This window comes from Hippichthys cyanospilos, chromosome 16, assembly GCF_059441005.1.
Source record: "Hippichthys cyanospilos isolate Australia breed blue-spotted pipefish chromosome 16, RoL_Hcya_1.0, whole genome shotgun sequence".
Lineage (NCBI taxonomy): Eukaryota > Metazoa > Chordata > Actinopteri > Syngnathiformes > Syngnathidae > Hippichthys > Hippichthys cyanospilos.
Window position 1 is genome coordinate 8,790,746 of NC_142384.1, and position 24,577 is coordinate 8,815,322.

Consider the following 24,577-nt stretch of genomic DNA (forward strand, 5'->3'; position numbering starts at 1 on the left):
CAATAATTATTTTCAAAGGATTTTTGCGTGTTTATTTCAAATCTCGTGTACCCCCAGGGGTACTAATACCTCCATTTGAGAACCACCGCGCTAGTGTATGCCACCTGTTGCAGTGCAGTCCCTGAAATTTGGAGTTAACCTGCTGCCATCCAATCTTAACTCTAATGAGATAACGTGAAAGGAATGGGAAGAACACAAATTGTAATACCATCTCTTGAACAACGACCAAGAGAGGATTTGAAACATCCTGTTGAATCCATGCCACATGACACTGCTTGCTATGCAATGACATCATGTTATTTACATAGCTGCTATCACAAGCCCGATCATGGTTTAGCATTGCAAATTCTACTAAGGCAAACTGAACCCAATTGAATCGTGGAAACATGGAAAAAACGTCCCCTTGCAACACACTGGACGCAACCAAAGACAGGCGCTCCCATCCCCCACCCAAAAACATAAAAAAAAACAAAAAAAAAAAACTCGAATGAACCGGCTGCTTGCAGTCACCACAAGCCACAGTCGCCGCTTTGCAACATTCAGCTCTATGGCAAGCAAACTAATTAGCTTACGCCGAGATAAAAGCGCACTGTCAAGCCAAGGTGTAACAAAACGGCTATAATGATAGCTCCATTGTGGGCATGTCGAGGAGACCCCTCTGATTAATCGCCGGAGGAAGTGACAGGCAAGTACAGTAGGGAACGCTCCCTCTGCTTCGTCAGTCTTCCTTAACTAACGTGCTCCCAGAACTGGCTCACATCCCTCATCTCTCACGCCTACCTCACATTTGCAGAGCCTCAGAGACGTTTTTGGGAAATTGCCTCGAATTTCAGTCGTTTTTTTTTTTTTTTTTACCCCCAAGCCAGGTAATTTGCTACTCTGTATGCTTTTCCATACTCAAGGAGATCAGTAGGGGTGTTCGTTCCTTGTGAGAATATCTGTTTCGTATGTATCGTGGGTGTGGCATTTGAAAAAAAAAATATTGCGGAAATGTGACCTTCTGGTTTTAAGTGTCAAACCAGGTCAATTTCGCTTGAAAATTCAGTCCCTCATTTCAGTTTCACTTGTCAACATGAAATTTGTTAGGCGTATCTATAATGAGCAGACCCACCAAAAGTCTCAACTACCCATCTCTGAAAGTCTCGATTTTGGATCCCGCTATAATTTCTCCTGATATTTGCTCTCCATATTCAAAAATCTCCAGGTTCACTTTCTACCATGTCATTTGGTAGGCATTTTATTTTGCATAGACCCAGAAAATTTCAAGAACCGACTCTAGTAAAGAGCGCTTGGCGGAGCGGTGGTTAGCAAGTCCACCTCACATTTCAAATCCAAATTGTTTACTGTATATGCTATAGAGCTCGACTCAACATTCCTTCAAAATGTTGTCCTCTGGTGTGTGCTAAAAAAAAGCCAGACAAACACATTCAGACAGCTTTTTCTCCAGAGTTTTGAAGGCTCCGAATAACAACAAAACAACACACAATGACGATAGCAACAATTGCACTCCTGCGAAATTATGATTTATATTCTATTTATTCCCAATTTATATATTATCTATTCTGTTTATTGTTTATATTATTAATATGCACCAATTGGAGCAGCAACCCTATTTTCGTTGTATAACTGTGTACAATAACAAAAAAGGCATTCCGTTCTATTAATAAAATGATTTAAAGGGACAGTGTGTAAGATTTATGTCATTTTTTTAATTAAAAAGGAATAAATCAAATGATTGTAAATTTAAATAAAAAAAGGCAAATGGTTGTGTTCTGAATGACCAACAGTATTTTTTAAAATATAATCATGGGTCTAGTTATCATTAAATTATATTACATAGGGGTTGGCACTTCTCCAGCGGCGGCCATGTTTGTTATAGCTATGGACAATGGTATTGGCAGCACCTGCAGCACCTCCTGCTGGCGGTAATGAAAAACGCTCTAAATCTTACGCACTATCCCTTTAAGATCTATTTAATATATCTATTTAAGTCTCGGTCCAATTATGGAAATACCACATTAATAATCCTCAGGTAACTACTTTAAATATGTGGTTCATGTGCTGTTCAGTAGTGGGGGTGGATCTCAGGCTGCTGGCCAAACGAAAATCTTGAAAAATCATATTTGCTTCCCTGATTTTAGTTTTTGGAATAAATTAGACCAAAGATTTATTTTTTCTGTATGCGGACGCCAAATGAAAAAGTTCGGACACCTATGATTTATCCGGTATTGACGCATGAAAAATCCATTGAGAGAATTCAAAGGCTCCTACGAAGGAATTTGCCCAAATTCCCCTGATCAGAAGAAACTTTTTTGCCTGTCATCTAAAGTGTGTGGAAACACTATCAAAGTTGAATGATTATTTCAAGGATTCACTGCGAAAAAGGACTAGATAAGGGCCACATTTTTCGCAACTGTTCCACCATCCTGTTATGTCCCGAAGGCTCTAGAGAAGGAGTGTGGGTCCACACACACACACACACGCACACACGCACAAACACTGCGCCACAGTCAAGAGTCACGGGATTGATGTGGCACAAGTGGGACACGGCCGGGGACAATTCCCGGGATCCATCTCGATCTCGCCCACTGACAGACGAGCTACAGCTGCGGCGGCCTCGGCGCGAGCGTCTATCGTAAACGTCTGCGCCGGGGAACCCGGGCTAGGCTCTGTCAGCTGTTGGAGAAAAGTAAACTATTAGTGGCGGGAGGAGGCAATTATTCCAGCGAAGAATTAGAGCCACTTCTAATTGCCGCGAGGTTGGGCAATGATTACATGCTGGCTAATGCTCTGACAGAGCCCTCGCTTGGCTGCCGCCGAAACGCTTGCTGGATGCCTTTTGGTTCTACCGCATAATCGGGGGGCACGTGTGGGTGGCTGCCATGTGGATCTGTGATTAAACTTCCATTCAAGCGTGGTTTTCCATGCTTTTTGTGCAGTTTTCCTGCTTACATTCATGCGGCGGGCATGTGTGTGTTATTCTGTGCGGTAAGCGCGCCTGGCGCGTTCCTCGATTGCATTATCGCAAACCGCCGCATTATGGAAGGGGCGCGTGTTTTGCTGGGTTTTGCACGTGTTGAATTGACGCGCGCGTGTACCCACAGGAAAGAGCATTGCAAAGCGTTTCGCGCGTGGCGGAAAAAGGAAAGAGGGAGGCAGCTGAGAGGGCAGCATGTGGGGGTGGACAGGGCGCTGATGCAGGTGCCTAATTCTGCCACAGCCCACGGCGTGTTGTACTCCGTCCCAATGTGGAGGATGTAGTAAATCAACCTGCGTATAACACTGATTACACCGCGAGCGGACTGAGGTTTGGAGAATTTTACCCACGTTTGCCACAGTTTAGTCCCGTTTACCATGAAAAAAGCAAGGCCTGGCTTTCGGTTTTGAAGATAAATGTCACGGGATAAGAGTGGAACATCAACACTCAAACCGCTTTGGATTCGCTAGCCGGTGTAATCGGCATCTATTCTCCCGCGGCTTGTCCTTATTGGGATGCCAGAAAGGCTTGTGTTTGACCTGAAACCTGTTGAAACCTGTTCCCAAGTGTGTAGGCTTTTCACAGTAACAGATTTTGCAGGATGATTCATTTTCCCGGAAACCATCACAATAACAGGAGTACCGTGTATATTTTTTTAAACTTCTGTTTGCTGCTTAGCCTCGGGATTTTCCTAAAGTAAAACTTGGCGCAACAAAGGTTGATTTCCAAGTGTTTTAATCCAGTGGTCGCCAACCACCCACCCGCGGCCCTGTAGCGGTTCAAAAACCCATTGGTACGCACGCGAACTAATTCATTATTCCCGTTTTATGTATTATCTGAACAAATTTATTTTGAAAAGTGACAGTATTCTCTTTGATTCATTTTGGTCACTCGATGTCCAAAACTTCATTAATGGTAAAGTAAAATGAGTGAGAAACAGAAAACTTCTTTGTAAAGGGTAAAATTCCCAGTGAAAAGACAGGAGAAGAGCCTACAACCGAGCAGGAAAACAACGCTTTTAACCGGCAATACCAGGAGTCCTACTTGATATGATTTCTGATATGATACTGATATGATTGCAACAAGTTGACCAATTGCTAGAGATCGCGAATGACAGCAGCCTTAAACGTACGTCCGAGATTTCAAGCCAGCTGTAATCTCTCGTGATGCACCAGAGATCTTACACCGGAGGGATTATATACTCATATATAATCACATACACTCAAGATTTTTCAAAAGTCCTAGTGCGTGTGTATATATGCGCTTTTGGGTGCCACGCTACATCGAATGCAATGATAGTTCAGTTGACTATCTTCAGTTTCTACACTGTGTTAGGAGGTTAGACGGAGCAAAAATCACGTGCGCCGCTTGCTGCTGATTGCTTCCAGGGTGAGTCATGGGTCTTAGATAGCCGGGAGTGTTTAAAGGACTACCCGGGGGATTATACGAGACCTTTACGAGGCCTCTCCACAAGGGAGGACTTGCTGTAGATTATTTACTTAGACAGCAGAGATGATTTAGCGTTGAGGAAGGTCTTTTACCTCCCCGGTTGAAAATAGTCTTGGTAAAATTTGCACCGACGGCCGAGAGTTGTCTATACGCATGGAAACTGAGCGAATCGATACCATTCAAAAGTGTGGAGGAGGAGTAAGATGTTCATTTGAGGGAACAGCTATGTGCTACGCTTTTAAAAATATTACCGTATAAAGTGGAAAGTCGAGTTTTGCTGTTATTTTAGAGACGTTATGGGGACTGGCATTGTATTAACACCATTTCTGCTCTCAGTTTGTATCCCCGTTTGACAGATCTCCTTTCAGTAAGTGGAGCCGCTTTGACGATCGATACGACCACGCGGTCTCCAGTACACACCGAGCAGTACGCACGAGCACACTTTCTACGTCTCATCTGTCATTCGAAAGAGTTTTCGCCGGTTTTGTGGGTTCTCGTTCCAAGCGAGCAGATGGCCAACATTCAGAATGAAAGCAGATCCTAAGTCCTTTTGGACCCTCATCAATCCGCCTCAGATTGTCCTATGAGGGGCTCGGGTTTCCAAGGGCCGACTGAGCCTTCCTAGCTCCCCCCAACCGGGCCGTAGTCACCACCCTCCAGCCTGGTAATTATGCTTTTAAAGCTCCCAATGCCGCTACTTTGCCTCGACTAACTGTGAGGTTGAGTGGATGGAACGGAGGAAAGTACCGAAAACCAGATTGCCGCGTACCGCCGTGGGCGTTTCGTTTCGGTGTACCTGTAAAGGTTTCCAACAGTCCTCCAGCTACTCTTCACTCGGTCTTTTTTTTAAATGACAGAAGACCAAGACATAATTGAGCACGTGGCGCTTTGAAGACCCGCGCTGAGATTGTGCAGGCGCACTTCTCTGCCAGTCGGCCAGGCCAAACGCCACATTCACCGATAGAAAAGCTGTACCGGCGCACCATCTGGACTACTATTGTGTGCGGGTTCTCGAGGGTTTGTGTGCTTCTGCATGTGAGAGAAGATTAAGCCTTCTAAGGGAGACCTCATACTGCCCCTGCCTCTGTCTACTGATTTATGGGTTTGTGTAGGAAATCGCTCATTTGTCACTTCTCATCTCTTTTTTTCCTCATCATCCCCCCTTCTCTTTTTTCCTCCAGCTTGCACTCGCAATAGTCGCCCAGATTTTTCACTGTTTCCAGAGGAAGCGGCCAGGGAGAAGGCAACTTATGTGAATGAGAACAATCGATGCCACTTTGCAGATTCGGCATAATTGTTGAAAGTAAAAAAGGAAAAATATGAGGTCGGAATTAGGCATGGGTCGATATTCATTTCTGACGGTATGATAACCTTGAGCAAAAATATGGTGTCGCGGTATCAAACTATTACAATTACAGCTCTATTTTTGCCATTGAACACGTTTGATTTTTAAGCAAAATATTTCATATTTCGTTCATATTAAGAAACCTAACCACCTTGTTTTTAAGAACTCCTTATTCTCCAAGGTTAAACAAAAATAAACAACAAACCAAAAAAAAGCGATTGCCATCAACTTATTCAGAATTGGTTTGTTGAGTCAACTCTGCAAGCACTAGTCAAACCGTATCACTGATTTGCACTGTACTTCCGTAAGTGCAGTGTGAGGAATACTCAGCTTTGAAATAAACTGTGGTATATTTACAAAAAAATATACGAGTGTTATCACTTGTAACCCATTGAAGTATACAGAAAGCAAGTTTATTTATCCAGCATGAGCACAAATTTTTGTTTTTTGAAGTTGTTTTGAAACCCATCTTCGAAGAATAAAAAAAAACTAACAAAAAAAAAGCATTTGCCATTTTAATTTATTAACAGTTACAGAAAATTTAACACTATGGTAAACTGTCAAACAGTTATTGGCTCATACCTAATAAAAGTCTTATTTTTTGTGTTGTGAGAATATACACCCCTCAGAGAGAAAGGCATACAAAGAGCCACCTAATTAATCCACTGACTAGTTCTGGGGTGAGACTATTGCTATCAAATGGCACTTGAATGTTTACACTATGGACAGGTCACTGCCCCCAGATGCTGATGTCAGAGGATCCTTCCCTTATGTTAGAAAAATCGAAGAAATGGCGCTCATTTGAGCTTTAGAGCTGAACTATGACTGGCACCAGCCTAGTGTGAAAGGGTTATCTGATCTACCAGAATCTTTAGTCTTCGTTTCACCAAGACATCCGGGACTACTTTGTGCTTTTTACCAGCTTGGGTGGCTTTTTTTTTTTCTCTCTGGCATGACTACTGCCGAGTGCATAACATATGGTTCTGCCATCCATTTGCGATATTGCTTCTTTGGTTCAGTGGCCTGGAGCCTTGCCTAACTGCCTAAAGGTGAGAAAGGTGGACTACAACCTGTACTGCTTCCTAGTCAATCTCAGAGCAATTGTGAGATGGTGTGGGGTCAGATATGAAAACCACTATAAACCACCTAAAGCATGGTCTAGAAAGGCAGGATTGGATTGATAACCCGAACCTCAACCCCATCGGTCCCCCTTGGTGTAACATAGAAATGTAATGGTGATCTATGACATCTGGAAAATTCCACAGATCCACTTAAGAAACAGCTCCAAACTCCATCTTGTTTCTTTTGTCTTCGTTTTTTTAAAATGTTCTGGTTCTGTAATACTTACGGTGGATGTCCGATATATAACTCTGCCGCTAATAGCCGCTCGTCAATACATTAGCACGCAGAGGTCCCGGCAAGGTCAGCGGCAGTCTGGAGCCTAGTGTGCGTGATTGTGCACTCCTGGTGTGTTTATGTGCCTCTGCGCACCTTACTCACTCAGGTGCTGACCGTAAATCTGCCTCAGCCTTCCCGGGCCTGCTGAGGGCACGGCAGGGGCGACTGGGGTTTTACCTCCTTCAAAGTCGGAGGGAGGGAAGAGGGGAGGGCAGGGTGGGCAAGTGAGAGATAAATCAGGGAAGGGGGGGGGGGGGGCTTAATGAAAGCTCAGAAGGTTCAGATAATTATGGGTCTGGCTGATAGAAATCAGGCTTTTTCTCAAAGAAGTCAATTAACCCGTTTCCCTTCTTGCCCTAATTATGCCGCTCCACTGATTCTTTACAGTCATGCTCAGCACAGTATGCACACTCATGCTGTTGCAGGTTCCAACTGTGTGGATTGAAATGTGTTTTTTAGCCATTAGCCTACCCATCCTCCCATTGACTCTGCATTTCCACCCGAAGTTCCAGAAACTTTGCACAGCAGCAAAAATGTCTGCAAACAGATGTTGACTTCCCAAACTTGAATAGTGATCCAATCAGATACTGCACCAAAGGTTCCTGGGTCTCACGAGCGCAATATCCTTTTGGCGTAATTGTCTTTCGTCGCGGAAAAACATTCAAACGAAAAAAAAAAAGGAGCGTGAGTTCTCACAGACCAAACCATCAAAATATGCCAAAACCTGCCTAGCTCGAATAATATAGTACCAGTCAGAGCCAGAAGGGGGCTCTTGGCTGAGAGTCATGTGGTCATTAGAGAGCGAGAGACTACGTTGATGGCTGTGGTCAGGGTAAATAAGCAGTGTTGTAGAATGTCAACATGACCAGGCGGCCTATTTCACAGCACCCGCTGTTGACATAACTGCTCTCTTATCTGGGGAGTGCAAAGCCCGACCCCACAATAGAAAACGGTGCCAGAACAAATACCGTAAGAAAAATCAACACGCACATACACACGCCATAAGGGAATGCGTCTAATGGCATTACAAAACTGTCTGCGACATCAGTGGCAATAAAAAAAATGCTCAATCAAGCCAGCTGAGTTTTTCTTGCTCTCATACTGTGAGCTCCTCAATTGAATGTAGTGTTTAGGGTCTTGGTAAACTGGGCGAAGGTTTCACTTTGTCTGGGTTGGTAATTTTTGATGGCCGGACAGAGAATACGGGAAGGAAGCGGCGGTTTGTGTATCAAAGCCACGTTCAAGTGCCGGTGTCAAATGCTTATATTTCAATGTCAAAACAGATCAGCGGACGCTCTTGTATTCATGACCCTGGTAGTAACTCCTCTTTATGCATCTCTTCTATTCCTCTTCATCCCCTCCCCCACCTTCGTGGCCTCTGACTGGATTGTTTGCATTGCGATAACCTGCGGAAAGCTGCTGGCGCCCACTGCTAAAGCGCATCCTCTCCCTAGTTCCATTTCCAAGCAGGTTTTCTCATGCACGTTTTTATAATAGTGCTAAAACCGAATTTGAACGCTCCACAGATTTTGAAACTTGAAAGTCACACAAATTGGATTATTGCATCGAGATCTTATTTCTGTCCTCATCAAAGCCGTCAAAGACTTTGCTGCTGCGTGTGACCTTTATTCCAATAGGTGGACTTGTCTCAACAAGGGATGTTGCGAAAAGGAGAAATACAAGAATTGCAGGAAGCTAAGCGAATTATTTGGACTTGCTATAGTTGTGCCTCGTTATCAGAGTCAAGGTAAAAGTCAAGGTAGGGTCTTTTTATTTTTAATGTTTACAATGGTTAGTGGTGGTACAAGGTAAAAAATGTTTGTGTCAATAGCTTCTTGCAGCAATAAAATTGCTTTAATAGGAGAAGTTGACTGTTGGCTAGTTTTTGGACATCATTGTGTCTCGATGTGTTAAATATTGGAAGGCTAATGTCTGCTGGGCTAGCGATGGTTAACAAAATTTACAACAGAAGAACAACTGGCTACTAAATTGTCTCTTACTAAAGAATGATTGTAGTTTTTGATGTTTACCATATTTTTCATACTATAAGGCATTATTAGGCTATTTTTGGAACTTTCTATATATAGCCAAGTAATGAGGCGCTCCGGTGCATTGCAACACATTAGGGGAGACAAACAGTACAGCAAAGAATGTCATCAATGTAAGGCACATCCAATAATACGTACGGCACACTGTCGATAGGAGAAAATGAAATGATTTTACGTGCGTTTTGGATTCAAGTGGAAGTGCTTGTTGTGGTTAATTAGCCTTATGTCTCAAGCAAGACTGTTTCCCACTGCAAACTTTATGAATGAGTGTTTATGCACGCAATCAAAGCAAAAAAAGCTCTCCTCTCGCCACTGGCGAGGGAGGTGCAGGATGTAGGACCTATCAAAAAAAGATGATGATTGAAACGGTAGCTATGCAGCCGGCCGGTTATACATAGTAGCCATGTGCAGTTGATCACAATCCCTTTTTCCCGTCTCCTCACTTTGACCTTGGACACCGTCAGTCTCCCACTCTTGGCCGTTAAAGTATGAATCAGTCTAACCAGCCGGGGATCTTTTTACGACCTCTCCCTCTCTCTGTTTAAAATTATCTGTGAAGATGACCTCTTTATCTGTAAAAAATTGAAATTTTTACCGACTCCTTCGTCCAATACCCGCAGATGTCTTGCTGGCGCGAGCCACGACATAACTCAACCCCACATTGCCGGATGAGTGTTTTTAAAAAAGAATTCATCGTGTGATTTGGATGACCTTGTGTGCACTTCGAGTGCAGACCGCAGCAGTGGGAAGAATGCGTTATGTCGGTTGACTTTGCTGGAGTACCGTCCCAGAAAGATGCGCAAGTGCTCTTCGCAAGGTAACTAGTCGAGCGATGTGGCCTTGAGTATGCAGAACCTCCTCCCCTTCTGATAGAAGCTTATCACATAGCTAGAAGAGTTAAATATTTCTCTTTTGTTCTTCGCGCGAACTCAAATTACATCAAGGGTGTCCGTAAGACCTTGGACTGGCTGCTCGGCAGCTTTTAGCTCTCTTATCTTCTTTGTTCCGTCTCTGCGCTTCTGACAGTGCGCATCAGATGGAGAGAAGCCAGGGCTGTGTTTTCTCTTGCACATACACTTTCAGACTTGATCGTATTAAGGTTAAATGAGGACAAAACTGAGAGGACCGGAGCAAAGTGTGGGCTTCAAATGAGTCCCAAATGTCTAAAAGTGGAAGCGACTGATGAATATGTGAAGGAGGGTGATTCAAAGGACCAGAAGGGAAGAAAGAGTCCTGCAATTTCTGTAGATTGTGTGACGCTGATTTGCGAATAGGGATACGGGGAGGTTCAACTCTCCTTAAAAAAAAAAGACATCACAGGTAAAATTGATGCACAAACAAGTGCAGCACAAACCGGATGGTGAGCAAGTGCTTCAAGACCCAACATAGGAACAAAGAAGCCCACTCTGAAGCGTATACTTGATGGCAGCTGAGGAAAAAGACGAAGGTGATGAGGAAGGAGGCGAATGAACCGAAAAGCAAGGGGGTTGATAAAAAGGGACGAAAGCAAAAAGAAGGACCAAAAATCCAAGACGCCGGGACGGCAGTGAAGTCGGTTGCGCGATTATCCCGCCCTTGACAAAGCAGGCCGACTTCCCAGACTGACAGAACACACGAGTGGTGCAAGTACCATCCACCCACACCCGCGTTCTGCCTCTGTAAAAGCAGATCCATCTAGCAGAGAGGGAGGCCAGACCACCCAGGACCCCGTCGTCAAAGAGCCGCTTTGATGTGGCACGAGCATATGTGCGGCGCGAAGGAGCGATCTCTACAAAAACACACTCAAATACTTCTTTTTACTGCCTCCTGTATGGCGTCATTACCTCTCATGGCTACAGAAAGATTGCCAGCGTGGAATCGTGGAGCCGTATGGTCACCCCCGGGAAGGGGAAACCTGCTCAGTCAAACCACATCCCAATTAACCAATTAAGTTCAAAACTAAACAGGGGACTCATTTGGAGAAATAGTGCTGAGCGCGTGTTTTAATTTGCCTTTGTGGGTGTGCGCGCATCACCTGGCCCCATAAACGGATCCTGAAATAACATAAAACTAAGGCATACGTAGACATCGAAACACCCACAGTTTTTTTCAAATGATATTTCCAGTGGAACATGAGTAGTAGTCCAGAAATCTTTTCGGTGAAACCTTGTATGTCGCAGAAGCTCCGTTTTGGAAGAATCGAGTCTTCAAATGTCTTTTTTTAGGTGGAACTTTTTCAACAAGAGTGTCTTGATATTTCTTTTTAAAAGAAGAGGAATGGATACTGTAAGATGCATGAAGTAGTAAGCTGTAAGTGTTACCATGGAATAGGCATGGGCCAATATCGGATTCTGATAGTATGATAGTCTTGAGCAGAAATTTCACGAGTCATGGTATCACAATATTAAAACTACAGCTCTATTTTTGGATTTTTAAACAAAATAATGACTAGTTGATACATTAGTGCTTCCCCAAGTATCAGAGCTTTGTTAATGGGAGGCCGTTGTGTATTTGCGGTGTTCTGTGTGATGCACTCTGTGATTTCTCTTCACCTGTGAAACCCTTTGTGGTGATTCAGGGCTACATAAATAGATACTTGACTATTTAAGTCACCTTTTGAGAGCCATCTTGTAAGATAAAGACCTCCCTCTTATCCTCCATGCATTGCGAGAACGTACTGGCATTGTCTTGACCCGTCTTGATCCAAAATCCAGAGTCCACCCTGTCCGGTACTGAAAGCAGACTGAGTAAAAAAGCCTTAGATTCTGGCATGGGACAGACCCTTAAAAAGTGACAGATCTCGACAACTACAACCTCAGTTGGATTTATAAAGAGTTTTTTATGACGGGGAATGTTGAAAATGTGTACTTTCTATCACATGGCGGGGCGAATGGAAACATCCAATCCAGATGTAAAACCAATGCATTCGCATTGCCTCCTCGGGTCAGGATAGAGTTCTGTTCCTTTGGCGAGAGTTTATGCTGTTTTTGTGCCTCATTGATTCCTATGTTTTAGTCAAAGTGTCACAGGTCAGAACCATCATAATTTAAGGATCCCCCTGCAAATGTAGTTTTCTGTGCATCGTATCATTTCAGGATCTTAAATGGTTGTTTCCTGTTCGACCCTCGTGTTTGGTGCTGCAGATGGGGTTTAATGGGTGCCAAATGCGAGGTTTAGTGCCCCGCCATTGGCCCGCTGGAGTCTCTTTATAACATTGCATTTTGGACTGGAGGCTACAGTGTTGTCTCTCTTGTTGACAATATGCCTCAGGCAGAGTGTTTGTGACTTCGCCCCAACGAGCGAGCGTTTTTATCCCCGCGTTCAAGAGGGGAGTTGCTGCGCTTGCCGCATTACACCAATAAAAAGATTTGTGGTCTGTATGACACAATTGTAGCTGGGCTTGATTTGAGCCCCGGAGCCAAATGCTAGGAAGCAGGCCGACGGCTCCGGAGCGAGCGCGAGGTGAGAAATTCCTTTTTGAATCGGCTCTGGGATAGCTTTGTACTTTTTTTGGGGGGGGCCTTTATCTGAAGGCTGTGACGATTTAGGTTCCCGCGTGCTTGATTAACCATGTGTGCGTGGATGAAAAACAGGGTGAGGGAAGTCTTGGATGTCAGCGAACAGACTGAAGGGTGAAGGACTCCCCCGATATTTGCGCGGCCCCGGAGGATTCCTCCCCACTTCCTCTGAAAACACTCATCCCTACTACAATGCTGGGAAGAAATGTGTCATTAACAGGGGGAGACCAAAATAATGTTTATGGGCTCAAGCAGCTCTGAAATCATTTTCCATATCAGTGCAACTGCATTGGCCCTGTGGGGGAGTAAATCTGATTTTCTCCTCCGTGTGCCAATGGGAAACATCATGGGAAAGAAAACAGATTGGATTGTTAAGAGAGATGGCCCGGCGCAGCTGTGGGCGTCTTTATGTTTGGGTGTGTTGCTGTCTATGCGCGTGTGAAAGGGTGTGCGTGTGTAAGTGGGGGGAGAGGAAGAAAGAAATCACAATTTTAAAAGCGGATGTTTAGCATGCGCGTTCGCGAGATGGATGAGCTCCACTATGATAATGGTGATTTTATGCCTGGGGAATAACGATCCGGAACGCAGGAAAGGGCTCCGAAAGCGTCTCGCGTTACAATAGGTCAGTTAACAAGCCCGCTCGACAAACGTTTGGACAGGTAGCAAATGGGCTTTCCTTGAGGAGGTGCGGAACTGCTCTGCATACAAAGAGCCGACGCGAGACCCCGACCTTGCAAGCCGGGCCTCTTGTATATTATCTTAACCGAGAGACAGACACTCTAGATTGGCTTTAATAGCCAGTGCAAAGTGGGGGCGGGTTAATAAAGTACAATGGAACCAAGGTGCTTAGAGAGTAAACACTCTGTAATGAGCTCGGACCAAAAGTATAGCACTCAGGTCTGGTTTAATATCTACTTCCTGTGACATCATAAACATTCTCATGAAGACACCGGTCCACAACTCTCTGTGGAGACCTTGCTTTTCTTGCCTGAGCTATTAAACGCAATCTGCGCGGTGGGCGTGGGAAGTTAGAGTGTACGAGTGTGGGTGGGTGGTGTAAAAAAAGGAGGTAATGGGCCTTGTCCTGGTCTCATCCTGTTGCTGTTTCGAATCTGTCCTCCCACTCCCTCCTCTGTCCCAGCGTGGAATGTCTACTTGTTCTCCTCAATTGAGGCCGTTGACTCGACACGTGACTCCATTTTCTCATGGACCAAGCGCCACTCAACAGCAGTCATGAAGACAAGCTAAATGGCACTCAGCTTCAAAAGGCACCTTCTAATATTAAACTGGCTTTTGTATTAATAAAAAAAAGAAGAAGCCGGATTTATCATCGCCAGAGCAAGCCTGGTGTACTGACGCTGCAGTCCATGCTATTGATAGGTCTAACGGCGTGTCGTCTTACCCAAGATTTACGATTCAGGATTTGAACCCTTGTGCGGTATTTTTTTTACGCTTTGATCTTTACATCAAAGGAAGAAGCCGTCAAGGAGCTGAAATTTCACCCAGAGGGTGACAAAATGTCAAAGTTCAACACGGCACCACCACTTTGTTATTACCAGGAGTGTTACGCCTTGGCTAAAATACCGTGAAAACGATGTGGAAGAAAACAAGCAAAAAATGGTCAAAATACTACAGAAGGGTTGAATCTCATTTTGGATCTTTCTGCAAAAGAAGTGCACGTTTTCTGCTTTCACAATCTGAAATATCCCTCATCATGTCCTGACCCTGGATTACCCTGTCATCTTGACTCAGCTTCAGTTTTTCTAAAATGACGGCCTGGTCCATGGCAGCTCTGATGTTGTGGGAACACTTTTTGCTGTGATTCTCAGAATTTGAGCAACACATGGAAAACTTGGACTTGGCTGCGAACAAGCCACAGTGCCAGGCCAGCCGAAAATATCAACCAGAGTTGCGGAAAAGCAAAGAGACAGAAGACACCTCAAAACTGTTGACCAGAGAAAACTGACGACTGAAAAATGAAATCAGAAACCATCCAACGCCTAGTTGGGAAAAATAACTTAACCTTACCGGTTACGTTGCGGCGCAAACTGACCCAAACTGACTTCTGATTGTCTTTGTATAAAAATCATATCCATTTGAATACATTTTTGATTTTTCCCTCTTCATTTTTGCAACTTTTTTGAGAAGTAAGCAAAATCCAGGTCGAAATAACCTCAGAATATTATTGCTGCTTCTGAGGGGGAAAAAACGAGTCACAAGATTTGCTCGTTTGCAGGATTACGCACAGAACGTTTCTGAAATTTTTGTCTGATTATACATGATCCCGGATCAAATTGAACCAGGATGTTATTACTATTCCAGAGAAACAAACATAACACAGAGATATAAATTGTGAGTGAGGCTAAGGAAAAAAAAAATACACACACATCCGGGTCCTATTGGCCTGCCAATATCGTTGCTTCTTCTCGAGGAATGAACCTCAACACATCTTATAACAATGTATTGGATTTGACACATTTCTGACAAATTTGAGTAATTAAATACTCCCCGGGTCAAAGTGACCCAGGGACATTATTGCTGTTCTTTGCATACAAACATAACAAGAGGGTTCAAGAACATTTGTTTCTGCTATAATGGAAGCAGAATATATTTAGCATGCTCACTCCATCACCCCAACCCTTTTTTTTTTTTTTACCTATTGCTACTTTTGCAAGGACATATCTTGTCCTTGTCTTTTCGATATGGCGCTTCAGCACAACCTTTTGAGGCATTTTTCAATTGTATATGTATGATGCTTCAGGTAGAGGGCAAAGAACAATCTCAGCATGCCTTTGGCTCACCATTAATCACAGGGGAGTAACTGACCAAGGAAGCACTCCAAGTCCCTAAAAGTCCCTGACACCACTATCTACACTTGGCTTGGCTCTCGCCCTTCCCCATCATCCGGACGGTTCCCCGTGTAGTACAGAAAATCACTCTCACTTTCCTGCACCATCCATTCTTTCAATTGCTTCTCCTGTTTCTTCTCCACCCCCGCACACGCTGACCACATCCACTAAAGTCAGTCCACAGGCATGCAGAGCGGAGAGTGTCGGAGGCGTGCGCTGCTGGCACTTTCCCCCACCCTTGCGCTGGGCCCGTTTCCAGGACTCCAGCGCCTGCTCGCTCGCTCGCTCGCTCGTATACGGACGAGCCTCCAACAGAAGATGTAGGACTTTCTCTTATGTTCAGTCCCCCTGTTGGGTCATGCTTTTGCGGTCTAATCTCGAAACACGTTGGGGGTCAGGGTCAGGGTTTCTACCCTTCGGCAACACTGACGCAAGGTCACCAGAAAAGTGTACATTTTGAAAAGGAAATGAAAACGGGGTTGTAGATACTAGAACAAAGACGCCTGTGACAATTGTGCGAAGCAATCTGGCTACCAATTGAGTTAATCTTTTCAAGATGACTGTTCGAAGGAAATCCACCCCCCCACTTGAGTAGCCATTTCAAATTCCCTCTGCGTTTTATTGTGAGGAAGTCGATGCCGGGTTAGTCAGCGGCCCTCCTTGGTGGTGTGCGCAGTCTGTCTGGGCCACTGATGTGTGCAGTTGTTGCCCAGTTCCGTCCGGTTCCAGGCGTCCAAAAATGTTGCGCTGATTAAGGAACATGAGGTACAAGTGGAAATTTTTGGACGTCTGAGGCCCGAGCGAGCAACCAGGACGGCGTTGACAGGAAGTCGGATGAGCAACGCTGTGACTGTCTGACAAAGCGTCCGTGATGTTTTTACTCGGTAAGTTAGCATTTTTCATCTTAATTTCTTAAAAATGGAAGCCAATCTTTTTTACAGGTTAGGGAATCGATGAGTCCTATCCTTAATGACGGTAGCGCTGTTCAAATAACATTTTCTTGCATCCAGCCTTGCTTTTTTGGATAATATCAAAGACAGCTGTTGCACTGTTCGATTTGATTAGTTCTCCGAATACTGGAATACTGGTGCCTATCCTGGTAGGCTTTTCAAAAGCCCTACAAATATGGACAACAACTGTATTAACAGCAAATATAAATTTTAATATATACCCAGGGCCACGTAGAATTGGACACTAAAGCTCTTCATTATGTGCACATACTGTCGATACATATACCGATTCCCAACATGGAAAAAAACAAAACAAAACAGTAAATTGTGTGTGGTTGCTTGTTGTCCTCTCAGCCGTTTCACACATGAGTCCCATCTATTATTGTATGGTACCTTAACCCTTGACTGGGCACAGCGGCCGGTAGTCTTAACAGGCAAAACTGCCGAAAGCATCTGTGACAGCCATTGCTTACTGTAAATTCTAACGTACCCCTCAATTTCTCAAAAATTCTGAAAAGTCTTGTTTGTTTAGGACTTGAAAATAGAAAAACGTGCGCCTAAAATAGATTGTTTTTGCCTGTTTAGAATATCGGTCGCAGTGCCCAGTAAAGGGTTAAATAAAAAATACATAAAATAAATCTCTCCCCAATTAATGGGTGAAAATGCTCACCGCAGAAGATTAGTGACCCAAACGGGATCGTCTTTGTTCCTGAAGCCCCGCGACTGGATTAAATTTCAAAGATAAGTATACAAGCTTTGAGGGTCTTCTTGGTGCATTTTTAAGGTGGGAATCACATTGACCAAATGCATCACCCTTCTGCTGCTTTAATGGCGAGCATTCAGTCTCCTTGCCTCAAGCTCTAGTTCTCTTTTGTTCCCATGACAACGGGGCCTTTATCCCTCCCTGCCTGCTGCTCACTCCGAGCTGTCCATGGGGGCCTCCGGTCCATCTCCTTATGAATATGTGTGATGCTGCTGTTGGGAACAAACTGAGCTTCATTGTCCCGATACCTCCAGTCAACACCTCCAGACGTTTGTGGTGCACGTTCGATCGAGCATCGCTGAGACAGGGAGTTGTATGCGGTCCATAAAATGCTCCTTTCTCCTTTAATTCCCAAATGGGATTAATCTCCATGGCTGTGAGGGATGAGCACCGAATCAGTGCCTATACAAGTGCACCGCTGGCACCACTCAAGAACTGGAGCTCAAAATAGATGGAACGGGGAGCTGGCTCGGTGTCGGCGGGCTCATTACTAAGCTGATGTGGAAAGCAGATGTAGAGAGTTAACGATGTTCTGATGACCTCCAATAACCCCCGTTTTTAGTTGCTCACAACCATTTTCACGACGACGATACGTTACGCTTCATTTTGTCACTGACAAAAGCAGACCTGAGACCACTCAAAGGGAAAATGAGGAGGATTCAAGAAGAGCACAACATGGACCTCCTTTGATTTGAGGATGATGTCACAACACAAATTGGATTATTGCAAGGTCTGCCCTGGCCCTTTTGAGAAACTGAGCCGCGTTGTCGCCTGCGAGATTTTTCGTCAGGTACCGCTCTTCACCAAATGTCTCCGCGGTTGACATCCAGACCCTCCTTTTCCATGTTTTCTCCCTTGTGATCCTCGCACCTTTCTCCATTGCTCCGCGCAAAAAGGCCTCGCTGTCACTCCCGATGTCTTTCTAACCCCGTCTTCCTCTCCGGGGCGACGCCGTTAATAATGCAAGAGGATTAGCTGATTTATGTGAGCCGGAGGCACTGAGGAGGCTCGGTTTGGCTACCTCCAGGGGGAATGAGCAGAAAACAGGGCAGGATAGTGTATATATGGTAGATGGCAGCGTGGTACAGGAGTTGTGGGTGTCTGAATGACGCGGGCTGGATGTGTGCCTGCCAAGTGTGCTGGCAAGAATCCATCCCCCACTGTCCTCAAACCCCACCCCGTCTTCTTTGGAGCCGTGACAGGGCTTTACCGCAGGCACTCGGGTGATTTGAGGTGGCACCAGAGATGGGGACGATAAGGTGGGGGTACAAAGCAGAAAGGCTACGACATTGTCAGCAGGCCGCCCCATAATGCCTCCCGTCAATTCGACACCGATTCCAGCATGCCGCAAAATAATGATAAAATGGTAGCCCCTTTTCTGTAGTGCGTTCATTTTTCGAGATTTATTCTGGATAAAACTTGAACCGAAACGTGAACAAGTCCGTCCGTCCATCCATCCATCCATCCATTTATGTATGTCTCCTCACACGGATTGTGGGCTTGCTGATGCTTATCTGTGGACATTGTGCTTGGTACACCCTGAACCGGTTGCCATCCAATCACAGGGCATACGAAGAACGACCATTTGACCAGAAACACACCTAAGGGCAATTTGAAGTGTCCCAACATACTGTACCTACCTACAAGTTTTTGGGGGGATTGTGGGAGGAAACCGGAATACCCGGAGAAAAACCACATGGGCATGGGGAGAACATGCAAACTCCACACAGGAAAGCCACAGCCAGAAGTTAATTTGGGTCCATTCATTCATCTTCTATATGCACCAATATTTCACCTTGGGTGAAGTACCAAAGCTAAGAAAATATTTTGCTATGTGCGCCACCTTGGTTGAAGTATCAAAGCTAGAATTTTTATTTTTATTTTTTTCAAAATGAAGGGAAAGTGACTTTTCACACAAGACACTCGTTTCACCTAAAATTTACAGTGGAGAATGCAATTTTTGCAAAATTTGGGAATCTTTGGGAAGGAAAATTTGGGAAGTCTTTTGCTGGGAAGATCTCTGTTTTCCTTTACAAATAGAATACATCTCTATTTAAATGAAATACTAAGATAGAATAGTGCCAAGATTTGGAAACTAAAGAAACAGCATGAAACTTAATTAACTTAAAACGATATGCCCATGGTGTACTCTGGATTCCTATTATGCTAGCTTTCTGTTTGCTGATAGCGAGTTCATTCCTAGTGGGAGCTGCACACACCTCTCACCGCACTGACTCCACTTTGACTGCACAAACAAGTTGCCTCGTTGCTGTAGGTAGGTCTCCATTTTAATACATGAAGTAGTAAGTAAAAGTACAGTATCCAGTACACTATACATTAACATTAAAAGCAAAAAAGAAAAAAAGATTTTGTGATAAAAAATGCTAAAACATGCTAAAAAAATGACTTTTGGAATCACCATGCCAACTTTAATTTTAATTAACAGAATTTCCTTTCCAAATGATTCCCTGGTGTCGTTTCTCTCACAATAGACGTTTGATAATGTTTCATTTATGCGTCTGTCTGTGTGAAAGCCTCTCTTTTGCAGTGTTTTTTTCCTAAAACACAGTATTGGATAGGGATTTAAACATGGAATTTCTCCTGTCCTTGCCAGGAAACCAAACCAAGAATGTTCCATAAATACATGTATTAAAAAGCCATTACTTGAATTTCCGGGAGATTGTTGAATTGTTCCCCGGGGGCAAATAATGCTTCGTTTTGAATGCAATTGAATTGAGATTTTAATTGAGATTCAGATTCGTGTGCGTTACTTTCCATGGAAATGAGATGGAGCACAACGCAAATTGTGGATTGGTGTGAAGCCGTCCGCTCGGGTTCCGCAGCACGGGCGCGCGCGCATAAGTGCTGTCTTCATACATAAGCATGACACTTCACGGTCGTGCGACTCGCGTGGGGGTAGTGGGCAAATAATGGCAAAGCAATTTAAGCATTGCTTAATGAGTGTGTTTTCCCAGCAATGCATAATAGACAATCAGCCGCACAGTAGCGTCCGTGTTCGGCATTCTTACAAATGGTCAATTACTCATCGCGGTCTTGTTAAACACACAGTTTCGGCGGCGGGGACGGATTTCTTAGCTGGTGCAATCATTACGGCGGCGAACAAGGCCTAATGCGATGCTAAGCGTCAGAGACGTAAGGGACTGGGTGATAGTAGTCATTTCTCAGCAGCGGAACAAGAGCTCTGATGTCATTGTTAAGCAGGAGCAACAGAGGAGAAAGCAATTGAGCGAAAAGGAAGGCCTGATGAGGCCCTTCATGTTTTTATTTTCATGCTCTCGGGATTGACTTTGCATTTCGTAAAAATGAGCATCAAGACACTCGCGACATTGTTAACCTTTATGATTATGGAGACGGAGTATTGCAGTTAGGTTTTGGCAGGGAGAAAATCAAATCCGGCGGTCTAGAATAAACCCTAGTGCTCCGGAAAACAAGCAACTGCCGCTGAAAAAGGTTTGATTGGGAAAACGGAAAGAAAAGAAAGGCTAACACACTGCAAAAAATGATGTCGCATGAAATAAAATCTGAATCCAGGTGCATTTATTTTATGATAGAAGCCTGTTTGCATTCTGTTGATTTTATTCCGCGCAACCACCTGACAAAAGAAAATTGAGCAAATTCCTTGTGTAGTAGCCAAGGCATCTACTTCAGGAGTGTTCAAACTACGGCCTGGGGGCCACTTGCGGCCGGCCATCCACATTTTAGCGGCCCATGCCGTACACTGAAATTATATTTTAACATGCCCCACTATCCCATTCAAAAAAGAAATGAAAATGTTTGATGGAAGACAGCATAAGGAGAGTAAGATAAGGTAATGCTTTGCCCTTTAACTCTTTCAGTGTCATGGACGAGAATTCTGCTCTTTTAATATTGTAATAATAATAAAATTCTCGTCAAATAGTTTTTTTTACGGAGGGCAGCTGACACCCTTGACTAATGCTTACCTAATATAAGCCAATTGAGCACTGGGTGTCAGTATTTCCACACTTAAAACGCAGCTATTACCTCTATCAATTCTAATGAAAGAATGGAAGTCAATTTTTCGTATGGCAGCACTCATTTTTACATAGACACAGCACACAGCATTCTGTCGGCCTTGAAAGATTAGTGAGAACGTTAAATACATTGGCCCTCTAGAGGTTTGCTTTCCGATAACGCTTGACACTAAAAGAATTACTAGAAAGCCTTGAAGTTGATTTTTTTGAATCTACATTATATAGGCAATGTGCAATTACTTGCTTGATTAAAAATCACAGTTTAATTAGTAAGTTAAAAAAAATGAAACTGTATGTACAGCTCATATGTCTTTTTTTATAAGCGGCTCTCAGAGAAAAAATTGGGACATACCCGAACTACTTAAAAAACAATATATAGATTCTGATTTTTTTTTTTCGTGCAACCACTTGATAAAATAATTGAATAAACATTATTTGCTGAATTTTAATGTAATTTTTTTAAGTAGGCCATACATCTATTTAAAAAAATGTATCATATGAAGTCATGCAGCCACTTGAGGAAATAAATGTAAATTCAGCACAATATTTTTCATGTAATACAATGAAAGAAAAAGCACGTTATGAGAAATTATGTTTTTAAGAACAAAGCTTGAATGTAGAGTTCCGACTCCATAAAGAAGATCCAAGGGCTTCGCGATCCTTTTTATTTCTGTATTAGGTTGTAGAGTATAAAGATTTAAGCTATTTTGATGAGCATTTCTATCCAGTTTAGTGAAAGTCATGGCAACTGATGTATTTTAGCGCATTCAGATCTCTTACATGAACCTAATTTCTATTTTGGGAATTGCTTTCACCGAGGCATAGTCGACTTTCAGATGACATAACTTGGGCTCGAAGAGACGGGAATGCTTATTATGTTCCACCGCAAGTGTATTTCTGCTTATTGAGATGGGACCAAGAAAAATGTCTAAATTTAACTTAAAAAAAAAAAGAAAAGGGTGGGATTGTCTTGATTCCCGCTGTGAAATTGAAAGATGAGAGAAGTGGAACAGAGCAGTGAGAGATAATGGAGGGAATGGGAGAGGAGGGGAGGGGGGGGGGGGTGTGGAACAGAGGCGAAAGTGTGTGAGAGCAAGAGGGAGCGAGCCTGGAAAAGTGTGTGCTCAGCTGTGAGATGAGACCTCTGCGCGCCCGCAGGGAGAGGCGGAGCGAGGGGAGCGAGGACCACGACTCTTGTGTCAGCGCGCATGAGAGTGTTACGCTCTGGTCGCACGCACACACACGCACACACACACACACACTCACACACACACGCATTGTGCTGCGCTCATTCACCCCTCTCCCCAGGGCAGCATTCAAATCTGCCACGCTTAATTATTACGCCTTGGAAGCCAGTCAGATTCTCAATCTACAGTACGTGAAGCATTTTATTTCAGTGACTGTATTTCCGGACAAATGGTCGACCAAAAAAAAGTCACCTATGTTTGTGTTTCATTGAATGACTTTGGCGACAAAGGCCTGTCGAGATGAGGATTGGTCTCAAGGAAGTACGGTTTCGTTGTCCCGACAAGCGTAGAAGTGGCCAATCAAATTTCTCACCTTGGCACTACCTGCCTTTCTTGAGGTTTTGAGTTGTCGTTCAGTAGGCTACCATTTAGCGTGCTTTGCTAACTGCGGTTAGCTTGTCATGTTTCGCTATTTTTTTTTAAGTTAGGTTTTCTATTTTGGGGTTTGTTGTGTTATTTACCAGAGAGGTGGTTCTCAAAATTGGGGTACGTGATGACACCTTAGGGGTATGTGAGATTTTAAGTGTTTCTGCAGGTATCCAATGCTTTTTTTTTAATGCCGTGACAGATATAATGAATTGTTCTTTCCAAAACAAGACCTAATTCAGTTGGATCAGTTCTTAAAAATGCCTGGCTTCTGTAGATTTGGTTTGGTTCGTTTTATTTATTTTTTTTTTTAATTTATACTAACAATCAAACACTAGAAAAACACACCACATTACTGTTTTGTTGGTGCAGTATTCTAACAAGCTGAGTGTGTTAGTATTATGTTGAAAATGTATTGGTGCTGCTCTTATTTCTAAACATGCAGGCATGTTCAGTCTGTGTTGAAGGTATGATGTTTCTAGAACTGGACTTTTTGGAAATAAAAAACCTGTTTCAAATAAACAAAAAAGGTCCACGTACCATCTCTCTGTTTGAATATCAGATATTACAACACGTGTCTTATGTTCGGGTCCTGCCTATACACGCCAAAAATCATTTGTTAAAATTTTGTTGGTGCGCCTTATAGTTAGAAAAATACAGTTTGTTTTTTATTACAGTACGGGGCAAATCTCAAAGCAGCACCGTCCTTTTATATATCCGCTTTCCTGTTTCACATGCCCATATATGATCAAGCCATTAGTTTCCTCTTCCATTTTGTCAGATGTTTCTTGCTCGGTTCGCCGAATGACCACAAATCAAAGACTCTGTTTTGTCTCCTTTATCCAGGCAGTGGATTGATGGGAAATTCCTCCGCCTCTTTCATGGGGACCTTTCTGGCCAGCAGCCTGGGCTCGCCCCCTTCCCACCCGTCTCACCATTCCCGGCCGCCCTCCTCGCCTTCCTCGCCCTCCTTCCGGGGCGGACCCCATTCCAGCGCATCGCAAATCTGGTTCTCGCATTCGCATGAAGGTATCTCATGAGCGCACACGCCCCACCAACCTCAATCCTACTTGAGTACCATTGTTCTTTATTTTTAGGCCGGGCTTACTTTTTTTTCCCAAAACGAAGTACGTCTTGTAATCGGGCCCGCTCCCGCCCTTTTATAGAGGCACCGAAATAGGACTCAGGCCCAGTGTGTTTGGGACGGAACACTCGTGCCACAAGTTTCTGGCCGGGGACACCGGAGTCAAAAGTTCAGCCAGGGAACCTTGCGGTACTCGCAGCGCGTCAGCCGGAACGCCTCTGGAACAGCGCTCGTAAATTCGGGCCAGTAAAAAGGTTTGCCTGGTGACGCTCCCAACGCTCGGCATCAAAAAGACGAAACCGGGTCGCGCACATGTCGCACGTGCGAAGTCGGGCGAATGAAAACACATGCTTTGCGGAGAACACCGCTCGAGTGTTCTGGGAATTCTAATTTTTCACTACGGCGGAGTCTCTAGGGAGGACTCGGGTCGATTTATTTGAATTGCGAGTGTATAAACCCGCTGTCTAGTAAAAGTTAAATATATTGAACTATGTATGCACCCTGAACTATAAATGTGCAGAGGAAGGATTAAGGGTCTGTTCTTCCCCGTTTTAATATTTTCGGGGTCTTTTTGTTTTAGCCGTACATCAC

General features: G+C 44.0%; 1 protein-coding gene across 4 annotated transcripts in view; it reads left to right on the top strand.

Moving 5' to 3' along the window:
* The window catches only part of bahcc1a (BAH domain and coiled-coil containing 1a), a 75,429-nt gene that overhangs the window by 19,444 nt on the left and 31,408 nt on the right, over positions 1 to 24,577 (top strand). For all 4 annotated transcript variants that reach the window (XM_088437398.1, XM_088437399.1, XM_088437400.1 and 1 more), the window contains exon 3: positions 23,749 to 23,931. In XM_088437398.1, the coding sequence (XP_088293524.1) occupies positions 23,749 to 23,931 (183 nt within the window). The remainder of the gene's footprint in view (positions 1 to 23,748; positions 23,932 to 24,577) is intronic.